At 43.8% G+C, this 25,852-nt stretch overlaps 3 protein-coding genes across 8 annotated transcripts in view; 1 reads left to right on the forward strand and 2 right to left on the reverse strand.

Moving 5' to 3' along the window:
- The first annotated feature begins 74 nt into the window (after positions 1–74).
- Positions 75–3,223, forward strand: LOC101048393 (RNA-binding motif protein, X chromosome-like). Of its 2 annotated transcripts, XM_039478691.2 has the most exons (2): positions 75–1,742; positions 2,054–3,223. In XM_039478691.2, the coding sequence occupies exons 1-2, from the start codon at positions 1,553–1,555 to the stop codon at positions 3,028–3,030; spliced, it is 1,167 nt and encodes a 388-aa protein (XP_039334625.2). In that variant the 5' UTR covers positions 75–1,552; the 3' UTR covers positions 3,031–3,223. The 2 variants fall into 2 exon arrangements, with proteins under 2 accessions (XP_039334625.2, XP_074258607.1); XM_074402506.1 differs by lacking the exon at positions 75–1,742 and having other exon boundaries at positions 1,768–3,223.
- Positions 3,224–4,805: 1,582 nt separating this feature from the next.
- ARL2BP (ARF like GTPase 2 binding protein) lies at positions 4,806–14,209 on the reverse strand. Its single transcript, XM_003943483.4, has 6 exons — positions 13,908–14,209; positions 12,888–12,949; positions 10,436–10,542; positions 9,224–9,309; positions 8,623–8,719; positions 4,806–6,261 (listed from the first exon to the last, which is right to left on the reverse strand). The coding sequence occupies exons 1-6, from the start codon at positions 13,943–13,945 to the stop codon at positions 6,160–6,162; spliced, it is 492 nt and encodes a 163-aa protein (XP_003943532.1). The 5' UTR covers positions 13,946–14,209; the 3' UTR covers positions 4,806–6,159.
- Positions 14,210–17,587: 3,378 nt separating this feature from the next.
- Positions 17,588–25,852, reverse strand: part of RSPRY1 (ring finger and SPRY domain containing 1) — a 54,001-nt gene continuing 45,736 nt past the window's right edge. For all 5 annotated transcript variants that reach the window (XM_003943476.3, XM_074402549.1, XM_074402543.1 and 2 more), the window contains 2 exons: positions 22,582–22,686; positions 17,588–20,078 (listed from right to left, as the gene is read on the reverse strand). In XM_003943476.3, the coding sequence (XP_003943525.1) occupies positions 19,982–20,078; positions 22,582–22,686 (202 nt within the window). In that variant the 3' untranslated portion in view covers positions 17,588–19,981. The remainder of the gene's footprint in view (positions 20,079–22,581; positions 22,687–25,852) is intronic.

Here is a 25,852-nt window from a genome sequence, read left to right on the forward strand (position 1 = left end):
TGGACAAGATGTTGGGGAATCATTTTGCAGCTGCTTATAACCTCCAGGAGGCCTGAGCTTGACTGTGTAAGATGCCTGCCGCAGGGCAGTTCACGATCTGCAGTCCTTCAGCACCACCTGCCAACCCTTTGCCCGGAGGCTGCCTCCACTTCCCTCTTGCTGTATCTGGAGCAGTCCTAGTTTATGCTGTTTGTGCTGTTGTAAGTAGAACAGCATGGCCTTTTATTCTCACAAGTGTCTCAGTTTGGCAATAACTTAGCCACCCTTGCTTTGGACAGGTTAGGTGATCTTACTGAATGAAAGATTTCAACAATATCACCTTCCTTGAAAGTCTGTGAAGCTCAGAGGTCATATATCAAGGTGGCCAGCCATGCTGCATGCTCAGAGCTGGTGGGGACAGCAGAGGAAAGCAACTGAGTACTCCCGAGCTGATTTTTCCAACACCACAGAGCAGTGTTCCCTCAACAATAAGGTAAAAGCGTTTCTAGACACCTTCTGGTCCCTTTCTGTTATTTTTTTTGGAGATGCAGTCTCACCGTGGTGCCCAGGCTGGAGTGCAGTGGTGCAATCTTGGCTAACTGTAACCTCTGCCTCCTGGGTTCAAGCAATTCTCCTGCCTCAGTCTCCCAAGTAGCTGGTATTACAGGCGCCCGCCACCATGCCCGGCTAATTTTCGTATTTTTAGTAGAGATGGGGTTTCTCCTTGTTGGCCAGGCTGGTCTGTAACTCCTGACCCTCAGGTGATCCACCTACCTTGGCCTGTCAAAGTGCTGGGATTATAGGTATGAGCCACTGTGCCCAACCTCTGGTTCCTTTTTAAAACTGGGAATTAAAATGTAACTAAGTTCAAATAGTTGCAGATGAGCTACTCCGTTATTAAGGGATGGGGGATTAAGTCCAGTACCTGTGTCCTAGTCAGCCTGGGACAACCCCAGTTTGTGCTGTTGTCCTGGTATAATTTGTTTTTTAAGGGACAGGGTCTTGCTCTGCTGCCCAGGCTGGATCGCAGGGCCACAACCATAGCTCACTGCAGCTTTAACTTCCCAGGCTCAAGCAATCCTCCCGCCTCAGCCTCCTGAGTAGCTCGGCCTACAGGTGCATGCCACCACAGCCAGCTAATTTTTAAGTTTTTTGTAGACACTGGGTCTCGATATATTGCCCAGGCTGGTCTCAAATTCCCAGCTTCAAGTGATCCTCCCGCCTCAGCCTCTGAAAGTGCTGAGATTATAGGCGTGAGTCACTGCACCTGGCCTTGGTATAAATATTAGTAGCATCACTGTTTAAAGTGTCTCAGAGTCTGAATAATAAATTAGTAATTCCTGGAATAAGTTGTAAGAGTTTGGTTTTAAGGAAGGGCAATGCACTTAAATGCAAAACAGCTCTCGTTGCGCAGTAGTGCTAGCGGCTTCGCGTTTCAGTACTCGGAACCAGCAGCCGCTTTTGGTGCTAAGCTGCTAGGAAGCCTCCCTCGGCGAGCTCGTTGGAGCTTGAACCCATTGTCACCCCTCTGACTTACCGGCAAAAAAACAAAACAAAAAAAACACACAAAAAAATGGTTGAAGCAGATCGCCCAGGAAAGCTCTTCATTGGTGGGTTTAATACGGAAACAAATGAGAAAGCTCTTGAAGCAGTATTTGGCAAATATGGACGAATAGTGGAAGTACTCTTGATGAAAGACCGTGAAACCAACAAATCAAGAGGATTTGCTTTTGTCACCTTTGAAAGCCCAGCAGCCGGGCGCGGTGGCTCAAGCCTGTAATCCCAGCACTTTGGGAGGCCGAGGCTGGTGGATCACGAGGTCAAGAGATCGAGACCATCCTGGTCAGCATGGTGAAACCCCATCTCTACTAAAAATACAAAAAATTAGCTGGGCGTGGTGGTTGGCGCGTGCCTGTAATCCCAGCTACTCAGGAGGCTGAGGCAGGAGAATTGCCTGAACCCAGGAGGCGGAGGTTGCGGTGAGCCGAGATCGCGCCATTGCACTCCAGCCTGGGTAACAAGAGTGAAACTCCGTCTCAAAAAAAAAAAAAAAAAAAAAAAGAAAGCCCAGCAGACGCTAAGGATGCAGCCAGAGACATGAATGGAAAGTCATTAGACAGAAAAGCCATCAAAGTGGAACAAGCCACCAAACCATCATTTGAAAGTAGAAGACGTGGGCCGCCTCCACCTCTAAGAGGTCTTAGAGGTGGAAGAGGAGGAAGTGGAGGAAGCAGGGGACCTCCCTCACGGGGAGGACACATGGATGACGGTGGCTATTCCATGAATTTTAACATGAGTTCTTCCAGGGGACCACTCCCAGTAAAAAGAGGACCAGCACCAAGAAGTGGGGGTCCTCCTCCTAAGAGATCTGCACCTTCAGGACCAGTTCGCAGCAGCAGTGGAATGGGAGGAAGAGCTCCTGTATCACGTGGAAGAGATAGTTATGGAGGTCCACCTCGAAGAGAACCGCTGCCTTCTCGTAGAGATGTTTATTTGTCCCCAAGAGATGATGGGTATTCTACTAAAGACAGCTATTCCAGCAGAGATTACCCAAGTTCTCGCGATACAAGAGATTATGCACCACCACCACGAGGTTATACTTACCGTGACTATGGTCATTCCAGTTCACGTGATGACTATCCCTCAAGAGGCTATAGCGATAGAGATGGATATGGTCGTGATCGTGACTATTCAGATCATCCAAGTGGAGGTTCCTACAGAGACTCATATGAGAGTTATGGTAACTCACGTAGTGCTCCACCTACACGAGGGCCCCCGCCATCTTATGGTGGAAGCAGTCGCTATGATGATTACAGCAGCTCAGGTGACGGATATGGTGGAAGACAAGACAGTTACTCAAGCAGCCAAAGTGATCTCTACTCAAGTGGTCGTGATCGGGTTGGCAGACAAGACAGAGGGCTTCCCCCTTCTATGGAAAGGGGGTACCCTCCTCCATGTGATTCCTACAGCAGTTCAAGCCGCGGAGCACCAAGAAGTGGTGGCCGTGGAGGAAGCCGATCTGATAGAGGGGGAGGCAGACGCAGATACTAGAAACAAACAAAACTTTGGACCAAAATCCCAGTTCAAAGAAACAAACAAAAAGTGGAAACTATTCTGTCATAACTACCCAAGGACTACTAAAAAGAAAAATTGTGTTACCTTTTTTAAATTCCCTGTTAAGTTCCCCTCCATAATCTTTATGTTCTTGTGAGGAAAAAAGTAAAACATGTTTAATATTATTTGATTTTATGACACTGCTTTTCAACAAGCAAATGTTAAATGTGTTAAGACTTGTTGTACTAGTGTTGTAACTTTCCAAGTTAAAATGTCCCTAAAGGCCACTTCCTATGTGATTTTTCCCAGTAAGTGAGGCAGGCAATTCTAAGATCTTCCACAAAACATCTAGCCATCTAAAATGGAGAGATGAATCATTCTGCCTATACAAACAAACTAGCTGTTAGAGGGTGGTTGGGGTATGCTACTCATAAGATTTCAGGGTGTCTTCCAACTAAAACCTCCATGATCTCAGTATGAAAAACCTGAAATCAGATGCCTATGTAAGGAAATAATCACCCAGTAAACCCAAAAATGCAAATGGATAATGCTGGCCATTTTGCCTTTCTGACATTTCCTTGGGAATCTGCAAGAACCTCCCCTTCCCCCTCCCCCAATAAGACCATTTAAGTGTGTGTTAAACAACTACAGAATACTAAATAAAAAATTTGGCCAAAACCAAAAAAAAAAAAAAAAAAAAATGCAAAACAAATTCCTAGGCAAGTTAGAGAGCTCACCCCTTATGTTTCTGGCATGAATCAAACAGCCTGTTTCAGGGGACACATTCAAGGTGCTCTGTCAATCCTAAATCTAGGCAGTTTGCATGACTTGTGTTCCACTGGGAGGAGTCCTAAGCAAGAGGACTAGGACTTCCTCACCCCAGGCCAGGTGGGACCCCCATCAAAGGTGGCACCTGATATCACAGTCTAAGTGTTTGTTGGTGGAAAGAGGCTGCTAGTTTATTTTAAAAGAAACCAGAAAGCCTACTTATAATATTAAGCAAAAACAGACTTGCCTTTTTTTCTGAGCAGAAACTGAAAAACTGGCCAGGCACAGTGGCTCACACCTGTCATCCCAGCACTCTGGGAGGCGGGTGGATCACCTGAGGTCAGGAGTTTGAGACCAACCTGACCAACATGGTGAAATCTGAAATCCTGTCTCTACTAAAAATACAAAAATTAGCTAGGCGTGGTGGTGGGTGCCTATAATGTAATCCCAGCTATTCGGGAGGCAGCCCACTCTCTGAACCCAGGAAGTGGAGGTTGCAGTGAGCCAAGATCATGCCATTGCACTCTAGCCTGGGCAATAAGAGCAAAATTCCACCCCACAGCCCCCCACCCCCACCCCGCCAAAAAAGTATGAAAAACCAATTTGCCTTTATCGTTGTTTTTTCATCATTTAATCTCTGGGACTTGTCCACTGGCCTTTTCTCAAGCAGGCAGGGTGGTCCACAGGTCTCAGCAAGGGCCCCCAAAATGCCTGGGCTATGGTAGACAGTCCCATTTATAGACAGAGCAAGGAAAGCAAGCCCAGGGGAGATGGCATTTTAAAAAGCTGGCTCTGAGTGGTTTTAAAGAGCCAAAGTGGGCTGGTGCAAGTACTGTGGCGTTTACAACTGACAGATCGGAACCAGTTGCAGGTTTCCTTGTTTCTTCTCTACTCCCATTGCTTCACTTGACTAGCCTTAAAGCAAAAACAAACAAAACCCACAAAGCAATAATGACCTGATGGCGGTGGCTACATTATAGAAAGAATAGACTCATCGAGAATGGTGGTTCTTGCAAAACACCTCAAATTTTACTCCTGGTACAAAAGCATTTAATAAGTGACAGATCAGTACAGAAAAACACAGCGCTTATAGCTTTTCCTTTAAAACCAGAATGGCCAAGTGAAAAGTCAGTACAGATTCTTATTTTTACTATTAAAAAAAGTCAAAAGGACACACTGGGAATTGGACTACTATGTTTTTTTCTTTCTAGAGATGACATACATGTTTTCTGGTAAGTAATCTAACACACACTGCACTACACCAAAGCAGACAAACAGCCAGTAAAGCTGTTTTCTACCTGCTACTCATGCTGGGCTGGACAGTGGAACACCATCTTGGTAGAAAAGATTTTGACAGGAAAAAACTGCAGTCCCTACCTAACCCAGAGAACCTAACAAACTGGCTTATACAGAAGGATTTTCAGCAGACATGCAAGCACACTAACATGCTGTAAGAATCTGTTTTAGTCTATTTCTAGCACACTGCATACACTCATTGGTGCCCAGTAACATAGGAACAAACACCAATGTAGACAGCATTTTTGCCTTCATAGCACTAACACCTAAAAAGCTCACAGCATATAATACTTTGATCTTTTACGTGGATAACCATGGAAGTTCCAAGATCACATCCACTAGGTTAGCCTGAGTATTCATCTATAAAAATATTTTTTTTTTTTTTGAAAAATAATGCTTAAAAGAGGCTTCTAGAAACAGTGGGGACTAAATCAGAACCAGAAGACAGTTTACTCTAGGACTGGAAATGTTAGGACTAAGGGTGGCTTTTCAAGTGGAGCTTTTATGCAGAGGATGTCTCTTTCTGTTCGTTCCTACAGCTGAGACAAGCTGTGATCACAGGAGATTTCAAAATCTCAAGATGAGCTAGAGTAACACCCTAGATAAACATCAGGAACCCCACTGAGGCTGAAGTACTGAAACCATGACCCATGTGAAAAAGGGGTGCAAGTGCACAAAAAGATTCATGCTGAGCCTGCTGGGACGGGGTGGTGACGGCAGGTTAGTCCACGCTCACACACCAGCATGTGTGCTGGGTGAAGGGCCCCCCCGAGGTGGAGTGCCTGACATGGGCTCACTCCAGAAGCATCTGACTCAGAAGCTCCTGAGAGAGGTGTCTACCTGAGGAGGAGAGGAATACTATGGTAAATGAATACAAGGTGTTTCGGGAGAAACAGGTCCAAGAGGGGTTAGGTCATTTTGGTTTTGACCTATCAATACTTAACATACACGAAGAGTTACATAACAGGGTCAGTCTTTTTAAGGTGTATTCTGTCATCATGAGCTGAGCCTACTGGACTGGTGACATCCAGAATGATCCCATTCATTGGCTGGAGGTAGGACCTAGTGCCGCAGATTGTTCGAGGAAGCTGGCACAGATGATGATTTGCACAACGATGTCACCACTAAGCCACTGCTTAAATCCAGTCCTCGGCCTTCTTTTTCCTATACGAGAAAACAACCAAAAGCAAGGACTAGAAAGAACCCTAGCTTAGAACCTTGCCTCTGACGTGGGAAGGCAAAGCTCAAGGTGGGAAGAGTACATAGGAAGGGAAAAGAGGTTATTGGTTATTCTGCATTTCTCTTCAGTACTAGCCTGCCCTAGTCTTACTTTATTATTTTAAAGAGGTAGGGTTTTACTCTTTCACCAAGGCTGGAGTTCGGTGGCTGGATCATAGCTAACTGCTGCCTGGAATTCCTGGGTTCAAGTGATCATCCTGCCTCAGCCTACTGTGCAGCTATTACTACAAATGCGCACCACCAAACCTGGCTTTTTAATTTTTATTTTATTATTATTTTTGATACGGAGTTTCACTCTTGTTACCCAGGCTGGAGTGCAATGGCGCGATCTCAGCTCACCACAACCTCCGCCTCCTGGGTTCAGGCAATTCTCCTGCCTCAGCCTCCCGAGTAGCTGGGATTACAGGCGTGCACCACCATGCCCAGCTAATTTTTGTATTTTTAGTAGAGACAGGGTTTCACCATGTTGACCAGGATGGTCTCGATCTCTTGACCTTGTGATCCACCCGACTTGGCCTCCCAAAGTGCTGGGATTACAGGCGTGAGCCACCACACCCAGCCAATTTTTATTTATTTTGGAGAAGAAGCTTCACTCTTTCGCCCAGGCTGGAGTGCAGTGGCACAATCTCCTCTCATTGCAACTTGTGCCTTCCACTTTCAGGCAATTCTCTTGCCTCGGCTTCCCAAGTAGCTGGGATTCGGGTGCCCGCCACCACACCCAGCTAATTTTTGTATTTTTCCATAGAGATGGGGTTTCACCTTGTTGGCCAGGCTGGTCTTGAATTCCTGACCTCATGATTCTCCCGCCTCAGACTCCCAAAGTGCTGGGATTACAGGAATGAGCCACTGTGCCCAGCCTATTTTTATTTTTGAAGAGACAGGGTCTTGCTATGTTACTTAGGCTAGTCTTGAACTCCTAAGCTCAAGCAATTCTCCTGTTGGCCTCCCAAAGCACTGGAATTGTAAGTATGAGCCACTGTGTCCAGCCTGGCCCTGGTCATTCTTCAAATGAACTCTTAAAAAAAATACCTCCCTTGCAGTGAGCCGAGATTGCACCACTGCATTCCAGCCTGGACATCAGAGCAAGATTCCACCTCAAAAAAACAAAAACAAAAAAACAAAAAACCTCCCTTCAATGGAAAACATTTTTCTTTCTTTCTTTTCTTTTTTTTTTTTTTTTTTTTTTGTGAGATGGGGGTCTTGCCATGTTGCCCAGGCTGGAGTGCGGTAGCTATTCACAGGCACCACTACTGTGTAATACAGCCTCAAACTCCTGGGTCAAGTGATCTTGTCTCGCCTTTCAAGTAGCTGGGACTACAGGCATGCTCCACCACACCCAACACCATTTATTTTTCTTTTCTTTCTTTTTCTTTTTCTTTTTTTGACACAGGGTCTGACTGTCACCCAGGCTGGACTGCAATGGTACAATCACAGCTCACGGCACTCTCAACCTTCTGGGCTCAAGCAGTCCTTCTGCCCAGCCCCCAAAGTAGATGACTAAGACTATAGGTGTACACCATCACACCAAGCTAATTTTTGTATTTTTCATACAGACAGGGTTTTGCCATGTTGCCTAGGCTGGTCTCAAACTCCTAAGCTCAAAGCCATCTGCCTGCCTTGGCCTCCCAAAGTGCTAGGATTCTAGGTGCGAGTCACCATGCCTGGTCTCCTGTTTTTCTTATAAAGAGCTTGCATTATAAGAAAGGCAAGGCAGAGCTGGACATGGCGGCTCACGCCTGTAATCCCAGCACTCTGAGAGGTGGAGGCAGGAGGATCACCTGAGATCAGGAGTTCAAGACCACCTTGGCCAATGTGGTAAAATCCCGTCTCTACCAAAAATACAAAAATTGGCCAGGCGTGGTGGCAGGTGCCTGTAGTACCAGCTACTCGGGAGGTGGAGGCAGGAGAATCACTTGAACCTGGGAGGCAGAGGTTGCACTGAGCTGAGATCGTGCCATTGCACTCCAGCCCGGGTGACAAGAGCAAAACTCCATCTCAAAAAAAAAAAGAAAGAAAAGAAAGGCAAGGTAAAATAAGACCTGTTTGGTCGTTCTGATTCGGAACTCTAAGATGGTACCTGGGGCTTGTTTCATGAAAACATGAAAAGGTCCCAGCCACAGTAGAATAGCAGCTCACTATTCTGATACCTCATCAGCTGCTGGACTGATACTGGCCACTTTAAAGGGAGAATGATGGGGGAGGCATGGGAGGTTTGTGTTCAGTATTGCTACCGGGAACTTTCTAAGTAGCTCAAAGTGGCTAAATAAATAGGCAGTAGTAACTTACTGCTCTGTAGTCCAAAAACATTTCTTTAAAAGCCAGAAAATCTGTAAAGGTGAGCAGCATGTCGAATATGTCACCAGCCACTTCATCTTTATGATGCCTACAAAAGGAACAGACAGCTGTTTTGTGAATGAATGATGAAATAGTCCTCAAGATTGCTTTTGTTTTTCTTTACCCCACCCCATCCCCACCCCCTGTACTTTTTTTTTTTTAAGAGACTGGGTCTTCTCTGTCACCCAGGCAGGAGCACAGAGGTTCCATTATAGCTCACTGTAGCCTTGAACTCCTGGGCTCAAAGGATCCTCCAGCCCCAGCCTCCTGAGTAGCTATGCCCACAGGTGTGCAACACCACACCTGACTAATTTATTTTTTGTAGAATTGGGCCTCACTATGTTGCCCAGGCTGGTCTTGAACTCCAGGGCTCAAGTGATCCTCCTCCCTTGGCCTCCCAAAGCACTGGGAATACAGGCATGAGCCACTGTGCCTGGTCTTTTCAAGATTTCATTAAAAGGTTTGAGGGCTTCCTACACAGGACCTAACCACCAAGGGCATGCACAGGAAAATAAACAAAATAAAACACAAACATCAGTCAAGCTCAACTCACTGTAATGTTGTGGTGAAAGCTGCCATGTTAAATCCAGGAATCCGCTCCAGCAGCTGTTCTTCAATATATTTTTCTACCAGAGAAATCTGCAACAGTAGAAAGGATTTTGTTGAGACCACACTTTGGGAAAACAAGACTTTTCATAAAGCCTGCCTTCCAGCCCTTCAAACATTTCCTGAAGTCCTATTCTGTGTGCCATAGTCTACACTGAGTGCCAAGGACACTAAAGAGGACCAAAACACAGCTTCTGTCCTGGAGAAGTACTCAGCCTCGTGTGGAAGAGAAGCACTAGCTGGTAATGATGCTGTAACAGGGCGGATGCCCTGATATAGGTGGAGACAGTGAGGAGCCCCATGCCCACACCCACAACCCAGTGCAGGGTGTAATAACTGGGGGCTTTGCTTCCTGGGTAGATGGCATCTGTGCAAACAGAACATACAGAAAACACAGACATAGAGGCAGTCACAAGTTCTTTCTGGGCAGGTTTCATTGTTTATGCCACATTTCTGTGTTAAGAAAATAAAGTCCTGGAGGCTGAAATGGATTCTTAGATGATAGAATCCCAGGGGGCTGCAAGAGACCGCAGGGTAAAGTGTAGAGAGCCAGGGGTGACAAGCTGAGGTTCCTGGGTTCCAGTCTTAGTTTTTCCACCAACTAATTAGTGATCTTGATCTCAGTTTTCACTTTTACTTAACAGTCGTACATAGCTGACTGGATTATACAGAAGAAAGAAAGAATGTGTGAAAGCAAGAAGGTTTGTCAAAAGCATGCAGATGCAAGGTATGAAGAACTCATGTACTGTGTCTGAAAGCAGGATTATGATAAGCCAAACCTATTTTATCATCTTTATTTTCTTTGAGAGAGAGGTCTTTCTGTGTGGCCCAGGCTGTTCTCAAACTCCTGAGCTCAAATGATTCTTCCACCTCAGCCTCCCAAATAGCTGCCACTACAAGTCCACTACCAAGCCCAGCTCAAACTTCTTTTAAATAAGAAGCCGATGAGCTAATCAAATATTTGCCTGAAAGCCTTTTAGAAAATAGCCCCAAAGGCGGTGCAGAGGAAAATGAACTTAAACCAGATTCTTATGAGGATTCCTGGCAGTATATGAGTGGCATATTTTAAAAGGCAGAAAATTTCAATGTCTTTTGATTCTAAATTTAAATTAAAAATAAAACTCTGACCTCCTAGTAGGAGACATAGGAATCTACTTACGTATTCATTAAAAATAGGTGTGTAGGTGAGTTTATTCTCCTCTGTGTCTTCAAACTCCAGGTAGTACTTGTCCATGAAATTTCTCTGTAATAACTGGAACTCGTCATCTGAACCACAATGGGGAAAATTTACTCTTTTTAAGTGGAGATTACCAACCATTACGATTTTTAAGTAGGCAGGATCCATGTCAGCAGTACTGCTTTCTCAATGGTCAATCTCTAGAAGGAAAGCTCATGTCTTAAGTGGGTATTAAATGGGACCTTGATGTTGAAATAGACCAATCCTGTTTTCTTCTTTTCTTTCTTTTTTGAGATGGAGTCTCACTCTGTCGCCTAGGCTGGAGTGCAGTGGCACAATCTTGGCTCACTGCAACCTCCACCCTCTGGGTTCAAGCCAAGATTCTCCTGCCTTAGTCTCCCAAGCAGCTGAGACTACAGGCGTGCGCCACCACGCCCAGCTAATTTTTGTATTTTTAGTAGAGACAGGGTTTTACCATGTTGGTCAGGATGGTCTCCATCTCTTGACCTTGTGATCCACCTGCCTTGACCTCCCAAAGTGCTGGGATTACAGGCATGAGCCACTACATCCCGCCCTTTTTTTTTTTTTCTGAGCCAGAGTTTTGCTTGTCACCCAGGCTAGAGTGCAACGGTGTGATCTTGGTTCACTGCAACCTCTGCCTCTGGGGTTCTTGCCTCAGTCTCCTGAGTAGCTGGGATTACAGGTGCATGCCACCTCGCTGGGCTTATTTTGTATTTTTAGTAGAGACAGGGTTTCACCATGTTGGCCAGACTAGTCTTGAACTCTTGACCTCAGGTGATCTGCCCGCCTCGGCCTCCCAAAGTGCCAGGATTACAGGTGTTAGCCACCATGCTTGGCCCTGTTTTTTCTTTTTAAATTGTGGTGAAATATAAAATTTGTTTATCATTTTAATGTTTAAGCACACAGCTCAGTGGCTTTAAGTATGTTCACACTGTTGTGCAACAATCGCCATCCTGCAGTCCATTTTAAACACATCCAGACAGGGTGGCTTGGGAACTCCTTCACATTACTTTTCTTATAAAGGAATGAATTGGTTCTCTCTTATTTTGATATAACTTCAGCAGCAGTTATGGAAACAGTGATTAAAAGTATGGGGTCTGAAAGAAGCTAGCCTGCCTGGGTTCAAATCCCATCTCAGCTGCTTACTTACTAGTTGTGTGACCCTGGGTAAGTTACTTAACTTCTCTAAACCCCAGATAAACTTCTGATTTATCTGGAAAATAAGAAGTGTTTATAGTATCTATTATATAGGACTGGTGGTAGAATTTAAATGAGAATTCATGTAAATAGATTAGTTCATAGTGAACATTTAATAAATGATAGAGAATAGGGAATTTTTTTTGTTTTTTTTTTTTGTTTTTTTAATTGAGACAGGGTCTCCCTATAGTGCCCAGGCTGGTCTTGAACTCCTAGACTCAAGCAATCTGCCTGTTTTGGCCTCCCAAAGTGTTGGGATTATAGGTGTGAGCCACCACACCGAGCCTGGAATAAGGAATTTTAACAACTGAATAGATTATTTCTAAAAATAAAAGGAAAGTTTCAGAAAGGACCCAGACCTTGGGATAAATACCGTCGGCTCACAGAAGGCTCATTTTCCCATAGCATATAGGGTATAATAGGCAAGAGAACTGAATGGTTTCTTCAGTATTCCCCAGAAATCCTCAAGTCCATATGGGAAAAGAGCTTAATGATGAAACATCTATATTCAGGAGTTAAGGGCATGAACCTTTATACCTGAAGGTATAAAAACTCAGTCAGTAATTTCCATACTAAATGGATTAAGCCATGGAGCCAATAATACCAAATAACAGTGTTCTTTTCCTCATTCTCATACAACTTGAAATCAACAGAATTTTCTCAAATGTAAGTTTTCCCCTCCTACATACTTGTCTTAAACCTCTGGGGACTGTGACTGCTTGCCTGTTACTTAGCAGGCTTCATGGATGCCCAAATACATCCACAAGTAGGAACTCAAAACCCAGAAAAATACAAAACAAGCTGAAGCTGAACACCTTGTTTTCTTAACCACAAGCCATGTGTGCTTGTAGTTATGGTTTTATGTGTTTTATGGCATGAAAATGTTAAAACTCAAAACCACCTAAAAATGAAATTGCTCCTACCCTGCATATGAAATAGAGTAGATCACTATTTCCTATAGTTTTGCTAGTGTCCTGTTACCTGAGTCAGTCCCTTCCAGGCCCCTGAATATATGGTTATCGGATGTTTTCAGGAGTACTGGGCTGTTTGTTTCTAAGACAAACTGCAGTAAACCTTTATTTAAGTATTGCATTGTGCTACACTAAAAACTGCATGTAGCTTGATGTTTTCTATTTTTAAAATTAACTCTCCAAATTGATTTCAATGTCTTTAAAGAAGCATGCCAGTCCTTAAAAACAGTATCTTAAAAGCTTACCCATGATAATGTCCTCTAAATATCCAACCACAGCATCAAATTCTGCATCAGAGGCGGAGGAGCTGAAAAACATGCCTGGATTAGGTGCTATTTCATATAATGCATTAATGAAATATTTGTAGTACGAACGTTTTCAAACACGTACAAGAGAAAAAAGAGTAGCGCCGGGCGCGGTGGCTCACGCCTGTAATCCCAGCACTTTGGGAGGCCGAGGCGGGTGGATCACGAGGTCAAGAGATCGAGACCATCCCGGTCAACATGGTGAAACCCCGTCTCTACTAAAAATACAAAAAATTAGCTGGGCATGGTGGCACGTGCCTGTAATTCCAGCTACTCGGGAGGCTGAGGCAGGAGAATTGCCTGAACCCAGGAGGCGGAGGTTGCGGTGAGCCGAGATCGCGCCATTGCACTCCAGCCTGGGTAACAAGAGCGAAACTCCGTCTCAAAAAAAAAAAAAAAAAAAAAAGAGTAGCAAAACGAACTTCCCATCACCCATCTTCAGCAATCAAGAATGACTGTCTAATCCAGCAAGTCCAAACAGAAGAGAACACTTGAGACGTTTGTGACGTGAACGTTCAATGTGACTACACCACTTTCATAAAACCGGGTTCTCCAGGCTCTTCGCTATCACCCCATACCTGTCTGCTTGTATGCATGAACCTGGCGCGGGCCAAACACCTGCCAGGGGACTCATTTTGGTCAGGAGTCCGGGAGGCGGGGGCCAGGGAGGCGTGGAGGGGCCTCCCGGCCTCGGCAGCTCAACCCTGCCAGGCTTTGCTGACAGCTGAGGGTTGGCGGCTGGGGATTGTGATGGAGGCGCTGATCGACGGTGACACCCGCCTCGCACTCCCGTCCTGCGGAGCCTGAAACCGGCGGCCTCAGTACTCTACAAAATGAAGGCCTAGGGCTGGGACAGAGCCTTGGCGGCCCCCACCCTGCCCCACCCCGTCCCTAAGGACACCCGTATTACAGGGTCAGGCCCGGGGCGAACGCCCGCCGCGCCCTGGCGGAGCTACTCACAAAGACAGCGCAAAGCTCTCTTCTTCTAAGGCGTCCATCGCCGCCGCCCCGCGTAGGCTCCGACCCTGCCCGCGGCCCACCTCCAGGCAGGGCGCGGCGGCTGGCCGGGTTAAGGCCTCGCAGCCAAGGCCGCGGCCGCTCACTGCCCAGTCGGGTCAGCGCCTGCGCGCCAGGCCCAGCCCTGGGTACCCGGCTGCGGCCACACGCCAGTCCGGCCTCCAGGCCCCGCCGGGCGCTCCGCACCCGCCGATGCCGCCGCAAGTCCGGACCTAGGTGACTGCTGGAGGGGCGCCGTGCCCCGCCTCCCGTCACTATGGTCACCGCAACCCCTTCCGCCGCCTCACGACAGGCCGACAGCCAATCACAGGCGCGCGTTACCGACGCCGGGGCGGGGCAAGACCGGGAGAGGAAGTCTGGGAAGGGAGTGCGGAGGGATGCGGGGCTTGGCGAGCGCTGTGTGTGGCGACTCCGTCTCACGTGCCCCCCTCACCCCCATTTTACAGATGAAGGAATCGATGCCGCGAGCCTCAGTTTCCTCACTTGCAACTCGAGAATGAATTGCATCTCGCAGAGTGTGGAAGATTAAATAAGTCGTTTAAGATGTGTTTGAAGAGAGCTTGTAAGTTGCCAAGTCGCTGGAGAGCCAGTCCTTTATCCCTTCAGTTCCTACTCCTTGTGGAAGGAAAGCCCCCGGCAGTAACTGATTTCTTGACTAATTATACATGACGAGAGTTGAAGAACTACTTTGAGCCACGCAACCAGAAATAAGATACCTTTCAGGAAAAGGCCTCTTCAAAACTACCAGACTTGGAAAATGACTCTTTTGAGCTGATTTCTCGATTGGACAACTAAGCTTTGTGTCTCTTTGGTTGCATGATATCTTTTGGCCGAAGTGTGGTATATGACTAGAGGGGTTTAAAATATGAACTGAGGGTCAGATGGCAAGTCAGAATGGGTTAGCAGACTTTTTTTTTTGGGGGGGGGGGGACAGAGTCTTACTCTGTCACCCAGGCTGAAGTGCAGTGGCACAATCTCAGCTGGCTGCACCTCCATCACCCGGGTTCAAGCGATTCTTGTGCCTCAGCCTCCCAAATAGCTGGGATTATAAGCACCCGCCACTATGCCTGGCTAGTTTTTGTATTTTTAGTAGAGACGGGGTTTCACCATGTTGGCCAGGCTGGTCTTGAACTCCTGACCTCAGGTGATCATCCACCTCAGCTTCCCAAAGTGCTGGGATTACAGGTGTAAGTCGCTGTGCCTGGCCTACTAGACATCTTTGAATGGACATAAAATAGATACCTTTTGAGATCTGGAACAAAAATGGTTACAAAGACACAGTTGGGTGTAACAGCAGTGACCAAGTGACAGTCTTGCTCTGTCGCCCAGGCTGGACTACAGTGGCACAATCACTCACTGCAACCTCTGCCTCCTGGGGTCAAGGAATTCTCCTACCTCAGCCTCCCAAGTAGCTGGGATTTGTGCCAGCACACCCAGCTAATTTTTGTATTTTTAGTAGAGACAGGCTTTCACCATGTTGGCCAGGGTGATCTCAAACTCCTGACCTGAGGTGATCTGCCAGCCTTGGCCTCCCAAAGTGCTGGGATTACAGGGAAGCCACCACACCCGGTTGGGTGACATCAGTTACGAGTTACTCTATTTAGCACCAGGAGGAAGATAGGCGTTTTAAAAGTTTGCTGAATTACTGGACTGAGTTGTTTAGTCAAGCCCTGGTCACACAGCTCACAGGAAACTCAGAAATTTCTTCATGACCTACTTTCTCTATATAACACACATTTCTGGACAAAATGAATTTGACTACTCTTCCTAAGTCATTTATGGAGTGAAGGAGAAACACCATTTGTTCTGGTTATCTATTGCTTTTACAAACCACCTGAAAACTTAATGATTTAAAACAACCATTTTGCTCACTAATCTGCTGTAGGCTGGGGCAGCTGGAATGGACTAGATGAGCTTCTTCCAAGGAGTTTACTCAGGTGGCTGGCAAATTAGTGTTGGCTCTTGGCTGGGAGCCCAGCTGTGGTTGTTGACCAGAGAACTGGGGCTGGGAGTTGGGGCGGGCAGGGGTGGGCCGGGGGTGGGGGGGGTCTCAGTTCCTCTCCATGTATAGGATTCAGGGGATTCTTGGTTTTTCTTGCACCATGGTGCTGGATCCAAGAGCAAGTGTTTCAAGAGACACTGAAATGGAAGCTGGCAGTCACTTAAATGCCTGGTACTGGAAACCAGCACAGTATCCCTTCCACTGTGTTCCACTATCAAGCAGACACAGAGCCACCCAAATTTAAGGAAAATGGATCTAAACCTCATTTCTTGATGGGAGGGATGTCAAATAATTTGTGGCTATCTTTTAATCCATTTAACCACCCTTGGCTCTAGGAACAAATGGGGATTAAGATAAAAGGTACCCACACACTCAGGGATGTATTAATGTGCTAAACATTTATAAATATATTGTCTCCTTTTGAAATATTTGAAACCCTATAAAAACAAAAACCAACCAGTATGAGGTGGGTATTATCTCCATTTTACAGACTGGGAAACCAAACCTTAGCAGGTCCTGGGTCCAGTCCCACTCCAAAGGGCCTGTGTTCAACTATCATGCTATACACCCCTAATCCCTGGGTTGTTAAACCATATTCCTGAAAATCATAACATGTTTTCTCCTGAATACAGAATGGCCTTTTTCCACTTGAAAAATTAAAAACTGACTTGGCTACACTAAATGTTTTTCCATTAATACTCATTTTTTAAATCCTTTGGGGGTTGGCACTAGGAATTCTTCTGACTGAATAAATAGCAAAAGGTAAATAATGGGCAATCTTGCAAAGAGCTGATCTTAGGTGGATGGTTTGTTTTGGTGGATACACATTCAAGATGGTTGAAACTTGTGCAAAAGTCATTTTCTGCCGGTGAAATTGCGTCAGTTTTGTGACTGAATCATTGTTTCCTGGCACTCTGCAAATGGCACCATGACTTTCTCCTGCTCTATGTCATTCGAAAAAGGAGGCAATTCATTAACTTTTTTTTGGCTGAAATGCTGGATTTCCCCAATGAATTACCTGACGAAATGCCGTTATTTTTTTTCTTCTCTCTGGTAACAATATATCAGCAGTAAAAGTCTAGCTTTAATTTTCTCTTAAATGCTTGCATTCAGTTCAGATTATGGATGTACTATTTACTCTTCCACATAGCTTGCTACATCCTGGTTTTTTCTTTGATGTGGAGTTCCTGTCTTTTCCTTTGAGGTAACTACTCCAAATTTACAACTTAGCTTCCATCCCGGATGATTTAATGAATTTAATATTGAAGTCCTTTTGTTTTATGGTCTAGAAGTTAAGAATTGGAGAAGTAGGCCAGGCGCGGTGGCTCAAGCCTGTAATCCCAGCACTTTGGGAGGCCGAGGCGGGTGGATCACGAGGTCGAGAGATCGAGACCATCCTGGTCAACATGGTGAAACCCTGTCTCTACTAAAAATACAAAAAAATTAGCTGGGCGTGGTGGCCCGTGCCTGTAATCCCAGCTACTCAGGAGGCTGAGGCAGGAGAATTGCCTGAACCCAGGAGGCGGAGGTTGCGGTGAGCCGAGATCGCGCCATTGCACTCCAGCCTGGGTAACAAGAGCGAAACTCCATCTCAAAAAAAAAAAAAAAAAAAAAAAAATTGGAAAAGTAAACCTCCTTAGGAACAAAGTTCAAGGGTAGCTTTTTAGAGAGCTGTTAGGCTCCTACATTACTTTCCCTGGCAAATTAGCTATTAATTCCATCTATTTTTCCCTATCTCCACTAAATGTACAGATTACCTTTAGTCTCAGCGGGACCACTTCCAAGTTTCTTTACTGGTCTATTTCCACTTTTTGCATATCCTTTATCTCCACCCCACCCGACTCCTCCATTCCATTCTCCAAATATAAACCAGAGCCATCTTTTAGAATTATTTATCAAGGCATGTCCATGCTTAAACACCTTTGCTTTCTACTGCACTTATTATAAAATAAAAAATCCTTCATATGGCCTTCATAAGCAGTTCCCTGGCCGCTCCAACACTGTAACATTACTATCCTACCTACCTGGTTCCTACTTTTCTAGTTACAGGGGCCTTCCATCAGATCCCCAAACCCACTGAGACCAGTTCTTCCTCAGTTAGTATCTTTGCCTACAATGTTGTGTTCGCCTAGCTACCCAGTCCCAGAAGCTAGTCCTCAGTCTCTGACAGGCTATGTTCTACTTCCTCCTTTAAGTTTCACTAGTGTTACTTCCTCAGGTTTCTTCTGACATCCCACTACCATCTAAATTAGGTCTCCCTCATTCTCTCTAGGACCCTATTCTTTTCCATTAAAAATTTGTTACACACAAATATATTGTCTTATTTCCACTATTAGACACAAGCTCTACAAACAGATATTTTGTATACCACATAGGCACAGTGCCTAGCACGTATTAGGTGCTCAATAACAATCTGCTGGATGAGTAAGTGATTGGCCTTATTCTTATTCCAATACTTGATTCTCTCCTACCCCCCAAAGTAGCCCTTAAAGTCTAAGAGTGTAATGTCTTGGAACCTTAGCAGTATACACCAATGAAAGTTGTGAAATCTTAGTCAAAAAAGGCAACAGATGTTTTATTCTTCAATGCAAATTACTGTATTCACCACAAGCTAAAGAAGAGAACATGTATCTACATATATATTTATATTTATATATATTTTTGGAGTTATGGAAGACTAAAGACATGGAAAAAAATCCAGCACCCCAACATGTACAGCCAGGAGGGAAATCAGCTCTGGAACAGGACAGGTATAATGAACTACAAACAAGAAAGGGTGGGAAAAGAAGAAAAAAAAAATGTGCATTGAGTTTAAGACACTGTAAAACTCAGAAGACATATTTACTATTCAAGTATAAACTCTGTAAGGAATTGGCATAAATTGAAAGGCAGCTGCTGAGGTACACCTTTATAAAAGAAGTTCTATGAATTTACAATTCTACCTTCCAATTTCCTGGGAGAAAAAACCAAACTCTTGAAGGTCTTCACCAGAGACCCTGAGAGGGATTAACACTTTTGATGAAGACATAGTCAATAATTCATGATTGAACTTGCTATTCAAAAACATGTATTTATTTAGAACAATAGAAATGTGTGTTCTCAGACTGTCCTCTAGAGTTTTTGAGACTATTAGTTCAAGAGTTTCAAAGTATATTACTTGTAAAAACAACACTGATTAAAAAAATTTTTAAACAAAAAGACAGAAAGCTGATTTGATGGTACCTTAAAAATACCCTAAATACCAAATTTTCTCCAACCTAACATTGCAGCTAATTTAAGAATTCCTCCTGCATTGATAAAACATTTTTTCCTCATAAAATGTGAGTACTGAAACTGGATAGAAACACTATGAATGTGAAAATATCACCAATTTTCTGCAGTAAAAAAAAACAACAAAACAAAAAAAACCTAGAATGTTCTTTGGAATCACTGAAATATCAAAAATTTGGGTTTTTTTCCTACAGTCTGTGCACCTTCTTTCAGGTTCTCTGTTTTGCTTGTAGTACTGACTGTGTAATTCTAATTTTTATAGATTCAAGTCTTGCAGTGCAATATCCATGCTTAACACACCGGTGTCTCTCCGACCAGTGAGAAGTTATGCATAACCCAGAAACGCTGTCATTTACATCTCCATAAAGACTTCTGCCCCAAATAAAAACTTCAGAATGAAACAACACATCCTGTGTTAAACAATCAAATGAACCCAACATGGAGGATTCCAGTGTGATTTCAGTACTTGGGAGGGCACAGTCTCCTATGGTTTTTCATGGAAGTACCACAGGCCAGGCTGCTAGCATTCAGCTTTCCTTGGCCTTAAAAGGGATTTTCTCAGGGCTGGCAAGTTGGATTAGATTCTAAGAGAATTTTGTCTTTGACAAACTACCGTTTTTAGCATAAAATCTGGCCATGGCTATAAGTTTCAATGTGTGTACAACTGATTAGATTTTTTTTCTTTTTCTTTTCAACATTGGCTGGAATTGAGTAGAAAAAAGTCCGCGGTGCCTCTTCACATGTGTCATGAAATATGAGAAATCTGTCTGATTCTAGATACTATTTCTTTACGACACAATGGGCAGGTCTCCAGCTGCAAGGCACAATCCATGCACAGGTCACTGGGGAGAAACATAGAAAAGCCAGTCAAGTTAATGCTTCAAAAGTTCAAACTCCAACTACCTGCCACCTAAATCTAAAATGTTAACAAGTTTGTTCACTGCAAGGGCAATAATTATACATGGTTTCAAAAAATGAATATGTAAATAAATAAATCTTCCATCTCTGATCCTCAATTGTCTTAGTCTGAAGAACAAGTAAAAAGTTCATGTGCATTCTTTCAGACACTCTATACATGCACAGCATATACATACAGATGTGTACATATAGGTAGGGATACAATATTTCTCCCCAAAAAGCTAGCCATTTATCCTAGAATAATTTACTAAACAGTCCGTCTTTCACCACAGTTTTAACACATTGCCTTTGTCATATGGTAAATTTTCATTTTTAGTTAGTTCTATTTCTGGGTTTCTATTCTCCATTATTCTGCCATTCTTGTCATATAGTAATGAGACCAAACTATTAACATTTATTTATTTATATTTTTTTGAGACCAAGTCTTGCTCTGTCGCCCAGGCTGGAGTGCAGTGGCGTAATCTCCGCTCACTGCAACTTATGCCTCCTGGGTTCAAGTCATTCTCCCGCCTCAGCCTCCTGAGTAGCTGGGATTACAGGCACATGCTACCACGCCCAGCTAATTTTTTTTTTTTTTTTAAATGTTTAGTAGAGACAGGGTTTCACCATGTTGGCCAGGCTGGTCTCAAACTCCTGACCTCGTGATTCGCCCACCTCAGCCCCCCAAAGTGCTGGGATTACAGGCATGAGCCACTGTGCCCAGCATTTATTTTAATGTATTTTTAAGATGTAGTATAGTTGTCATCTCTGTAACTTTCAGAATTTTCTTGCCTTAAACTTTTAAATCAGCATGTCTAGTTCCGGAAAAAGTCTTGTTGCTCTTTTTATGTTGACCAAATTAAACTTAGAGTTTAGAGAAAACTGTCACCTTTACAATACTGAGCGGTCCTCCTATCCAAGGAAAGACGCATTTATTTAAGTCTTCTATTATACTCTCTGGTAGTTTAAAAGTTTTCTTCCTATAGGCTCTACATATTTCTTGGTATGTATTCTTGGATAGCTTTTTTTAAACCATTATAAAAGGGATCTTCAATTATATGTTCTAATGGGCTGCTAATTTATATATATAGCTAGAAGAGCTACTGACTTTTGTATATTTTGTAAGTCATAGTAGTGACAGTAGGTATCCTTATCTTGCTCCCAACATCTCTTGAAATGCTTCCAGCATGTCACCATTAAAAAGATGCTAGCATTTGACTGAAATATATGTGTTTTTTATACTGTTAAGGAAATATCCATCCATTCCTATTTTATAATGTTTTTTGTTTCTCCATTCATTTCTGTTTTGTAGTATTTCATCTATTAGGAACGGATACTGAATTTTAACAAATGCTTTTTCAGCATTCTGGGAGAAAATGATAACTGCCCCTCTCCTGCCTCTGGCCTATTTGAGTAATTATATTAAAGATTTCTGTATTGTAGGCTGGGCACGGTAGCTCACGCCTATAATCCCAGCACTTTGGGAGGCTGAGACAAGTGGATCACTTTAGGTCAGGAGTTTGAGACCAGCCTGGCCAAGATGGTGAAACTCCATCTCTGCTAAAAATACAAAAATTAGCCAGGCATGGTGGCTAATTTTTTTATTTTTAGCCAATTAGATAAGACATTTCAAAAGAGAACAAATGTAGAGAGGCAGAGTCAGGGACCCAGGCTGAGTCATTCCTGGGGATGACAAACTGGGTCCATCACTCCAGGTTCTTGACCCCTGTGGAGCTAGGTGGCTAAAGCTATGTCAAAAATAAGACCAAGGCAGGGCATGGAATACAAAGAATTACAGGTAGCTGGCTTGTAACATCAGCATGAATGCTGCTCATATATAATCAACACACATGGATTGGCCAGGATGCCACAGTGCCCAACTGCTCTTCTCCTTTCTAAACTTAATTGGGCTAGCCTTCCTGGGGACCATCTTACTAGCTTGTCTTGCTGATGCTCACTCTGTTCTATAGGTCCAGGCTGCCCTCTGAGTTCATCTCATACAACTGAAATTTAGTAAGATGACAAAGAGGATGCTAACTTCTCAATGGTTGATTGTAAATACGTAAATGAGGAAGCTCTAAAACTAAAAGAGACTGCCCAGGAAACTCATAAATAGCATTAAACCTGTTACATTTTGTGAAGCCAAAACTGTATCAAAAATACAGTACTTAGTAAAAAACAAAAACAAAAACAAGCCTTCCACATCAAGCAGCAGCTTGTATTTCAGGTACTTTCCAGAAGACAGCCAGGTTCTACTTAAACTCTAGTTCCTTATTCAGCCTGCTTTAGATACAGTAAACCTTGATGAACAGCTATGGAACTAGCAATTCAAGAACAGTACGAAACTTTGCCTAATATAATTAGAAATATAATTAGTATACATTACATTAGGAATATAGTATAATATAATTAGTACAAAAGAGGAAACAACCAAACAAATCATCTTACCTGTGTCCACATGGCTTCAATTGTGTGTCTGCTACCTCATCACAACAAAGGGAGCAGCAGTTTTCTCGGATACTGACTTGCTTCAACAGAGCAAGACGCCTGTGCCTGAGTAGAAAAAGCAATTTGAAATTCATTTTGTCAACAGGGGGCCTGTCAGCAGCGATGCATATGAAATGCTTTGAAAATGCTCTGCACCTGTGAGATGTACTCCTTAAACTTTGTTCAGCAAGGTTTTCACACTTGATACCTCCTTTCAATCCTACAGTCATTTTCTAAAGTAGGGAATGAAGGAGGTATAACCATTCCCATTTTATAGACAAAGTTAAAGGAAATGGCTTGTATAAGGTATGCAGTCAGGAATCAAATTCAAAACGTTTAGTTCTAAGTCTAGTGCTCTTTTTATCTTACCAACAAATTTCAACCTTTTAAGTCACATATGTGAGAGTCTGATGACAAGCATAGAGCCTTTCCCAAGAAAAACACACATATACAAGTTTTTATACAATTTCAAGGGGTTTATAACAGTTCATTTTAGACTCCCTGCAAGTCCAGACACCTCAAATTAGAACCCTTCCATTATACTTTCACTCAGTATGGAATGGAAGCAGACAGGCAAAACTGTTGTGCTGAAGGTACAACTCTAATGGATGGGCAAAGGAAGCATGAAGCATTCCTTCTGTTCACTTATGGGCTTACTGTATGCTAGGCACCGTTCCAAGTCCTAGAAATTCAGCAGTGAATGGAGGACTAAAAAAGTATCCCTGCCTTCAGAGAGTTATGCTTCAGTAGGGGAAGACAGAAATAAACAAGGTAAGTAAAATATAGTGTTAAATGCTGATAAATACTATGAAGGAAAGAGAAAATGGGAAGGACAAGGAGTGTACACATTAGAGGTAGGGAGTTATTAAAGTAATTTTAAATAAGGCAGCCAGGAAGTCTCATAAAGGTAATATTTAAGAAGTAACGGGCTGGGCACGGTGGCTCACGCCTGTAATCCCAGCACTTTCGGAGGCTGAGGCGGGTGGATCACGAGGTCAAGAGATCGAGACCATCCTGGTCCACATGGTGAAACCCCGTCTCTACTAAAAATACAAAAAATTAGCTAGGCATGGTGGCGCGTGCCTGTAATCCCAGCTACTCAGGAGGCTGAGGCAGGAGAATTGCCTGAACCCAGGAGGCGGAGGTTGCGGTGAGCCAAGATCGTGCCATTGCACTCCAGCCTGGGTAACAAGAGCGAAACTCCGTCTCAAAAAAAAAGTAACAGGAGTGAGGGAGTGAGGGAGTGAGTCTTGTGGTTGTCTGGAGAAACCGTTTCGGGTAGCATGAACAGCAAGTGCCCTGACGCTATCATAGGCTTGATACGTTTCAGGAGCAGCAAGGAGGCCATGGTGGCTGAGGAGCGTGAGCAAATGGGACAGGGTAGGAAACAGGGTCAGAAAAGTAATATAGGAAAGGGAGAGGACAAATTGTATAGGGCCTGGGAGGTTTTGGCTTTTCCCTTCAGTGAACAGGAAGCTACCCACTGGCATCTTTTGAGCAAAGAAATGTGTGACCTGACTTACGTTGTAACAAATCATTCTGAAGGCTGTGTTGAACAGATTGAAAGGGGTCAACATAGGAACAAAGTAGAAGGCAAGACAAAAATAATATAGGTAGGAAATGGTGGAGGCTTGGACCATGGTAGCAGCAGTGAGGGTGATGAGTAGTTGGATTTGGGATATATTCTGAAGGTACGGTCTACAGGATTTTCTGAGGGATTGAATGTGGGAATGGCAGAAAGTAAGGTGTCAAGAATACTCTACAGTTATGGCCAGGGAAACTGGGATGATAAAGGAGCTATTAACAGAGATGAAAGCCTGGGTACAGTGGCTCAGGCTTGTAATCCCAGCACTTTGGGAGGCCAAGGCAGGCAAATCGCTTGAACCCAGTCCAAGACTGGCCTGGGCAACATGGTGAAACCCTGTCTCTACAAATAATACAAAAATTAGCCAGATGTGTGACATGCCTGCAGTCCCAGCTACTCAGGAGGTTGAGGTGGGAGGACAGCTTGAGCCTGAGAGATGGAGGTTGCAACAATGACCTGAGATTGTGCCACCACACTCCTGGACAACAGAGTGAAACCGTGTCTCAAAAAATAAAATTAAATAAAAATAAACAGAGATGAGAGAAGACTGTAGGAACAGCAGTGGCTGTGAGTGGATGACTTGTAGCTGAGAGGTGGGTATGTGGTGCTTCACTGTATTATATTCTGTTTTTCTTCTGTATGTATTTGAAATTTTCCATAATAAAAAGGTTAGAGAAAAAAAGAATGAATGGAAGAAGAATTAGAGACAGAGAGTATATACAACACAGAACAATTTATAATATCCCATTTAGTAGTAACAGGGCCATGATCTCCTACCCTGAAGTCAGAAAGGAATAATATTCCAATGAATATAAAGTATCACTGAATATGTTTTTGGAACACAGGATGAAAATATTAATGGCACAGAAGATGGTCTTATGTAAGTTCACACTTAATGTCACAATTTGTAATCAAGCACAACTGGAATGTTAAGGGCAGCAGGGTGCAAGCAGGAGGTTGCCACTAAGATGGCTACTCAATTAGGCTCCTGACAATTCCATCTCCTTGTTACTATCAGAGAAAACAGTCTAGAGATAGCACAGGATTGACCTAGCTTGTAATTCAGCTGTTCTTATTCAATACAAGACAAATTTTGGGTATCAAATTTATATACATGGTTACCAAGAGAGTATGTATAAGCTGCCCATAAAATGAGATTTTCTGACAGTTGATGTCCATTGCCGTCTGAGTTTTGGAAGGTTTAATTCTGCAGGAGTGGTTAACTACTGAAGCATTTTAACTAAGGCCAGTCCCCAGGGGAATTTAGAGGAATAAATTAACTGTTTTAAGGTATATGTGAGAAGACTTATTTATGAGCATCATCCAATGAAAAGGCGGGCTAGATGACAAAGAATGGGGTATGATAGATAAGGGAGAGGTGTCTCTCTGACTTTGGCCAAGAGGTATTTAAGGTTCAGAATCTCTGTCAGGCACCAAGGATGATGTTGAATGAAAGTTCTAGGAATTAACCTCAGATCCCTGGGTGGGGACATATGCAACCTTTATGTTCTTGGGCTATTACTGAAGCTCTGCTGCTGCAGACAATGCTGCCATTATCATGCCATTTTCTAGTTCATCTGGAAACTATTGAACCACTGAGACAGTGAGTCCAAGGTGAAGCATAGGACAGAGCGCTGCTTGCAGATC

The sequence above is a fragment of the Saimiri boliviensis genome, chromosome 1 (assembly GCF_048565385.1).
Source record: "Saimiri boliviensis isolate mSaiBol1 chromosome 1, mSaiBol1.pri, whole genome shotgun sequence".
Taxonomy (NCBI): Eukaryota; Metazoa; Chordata; class Mammalia; order Primates; family Cebidae; genus Saimiri; species Saimiri boliviensis.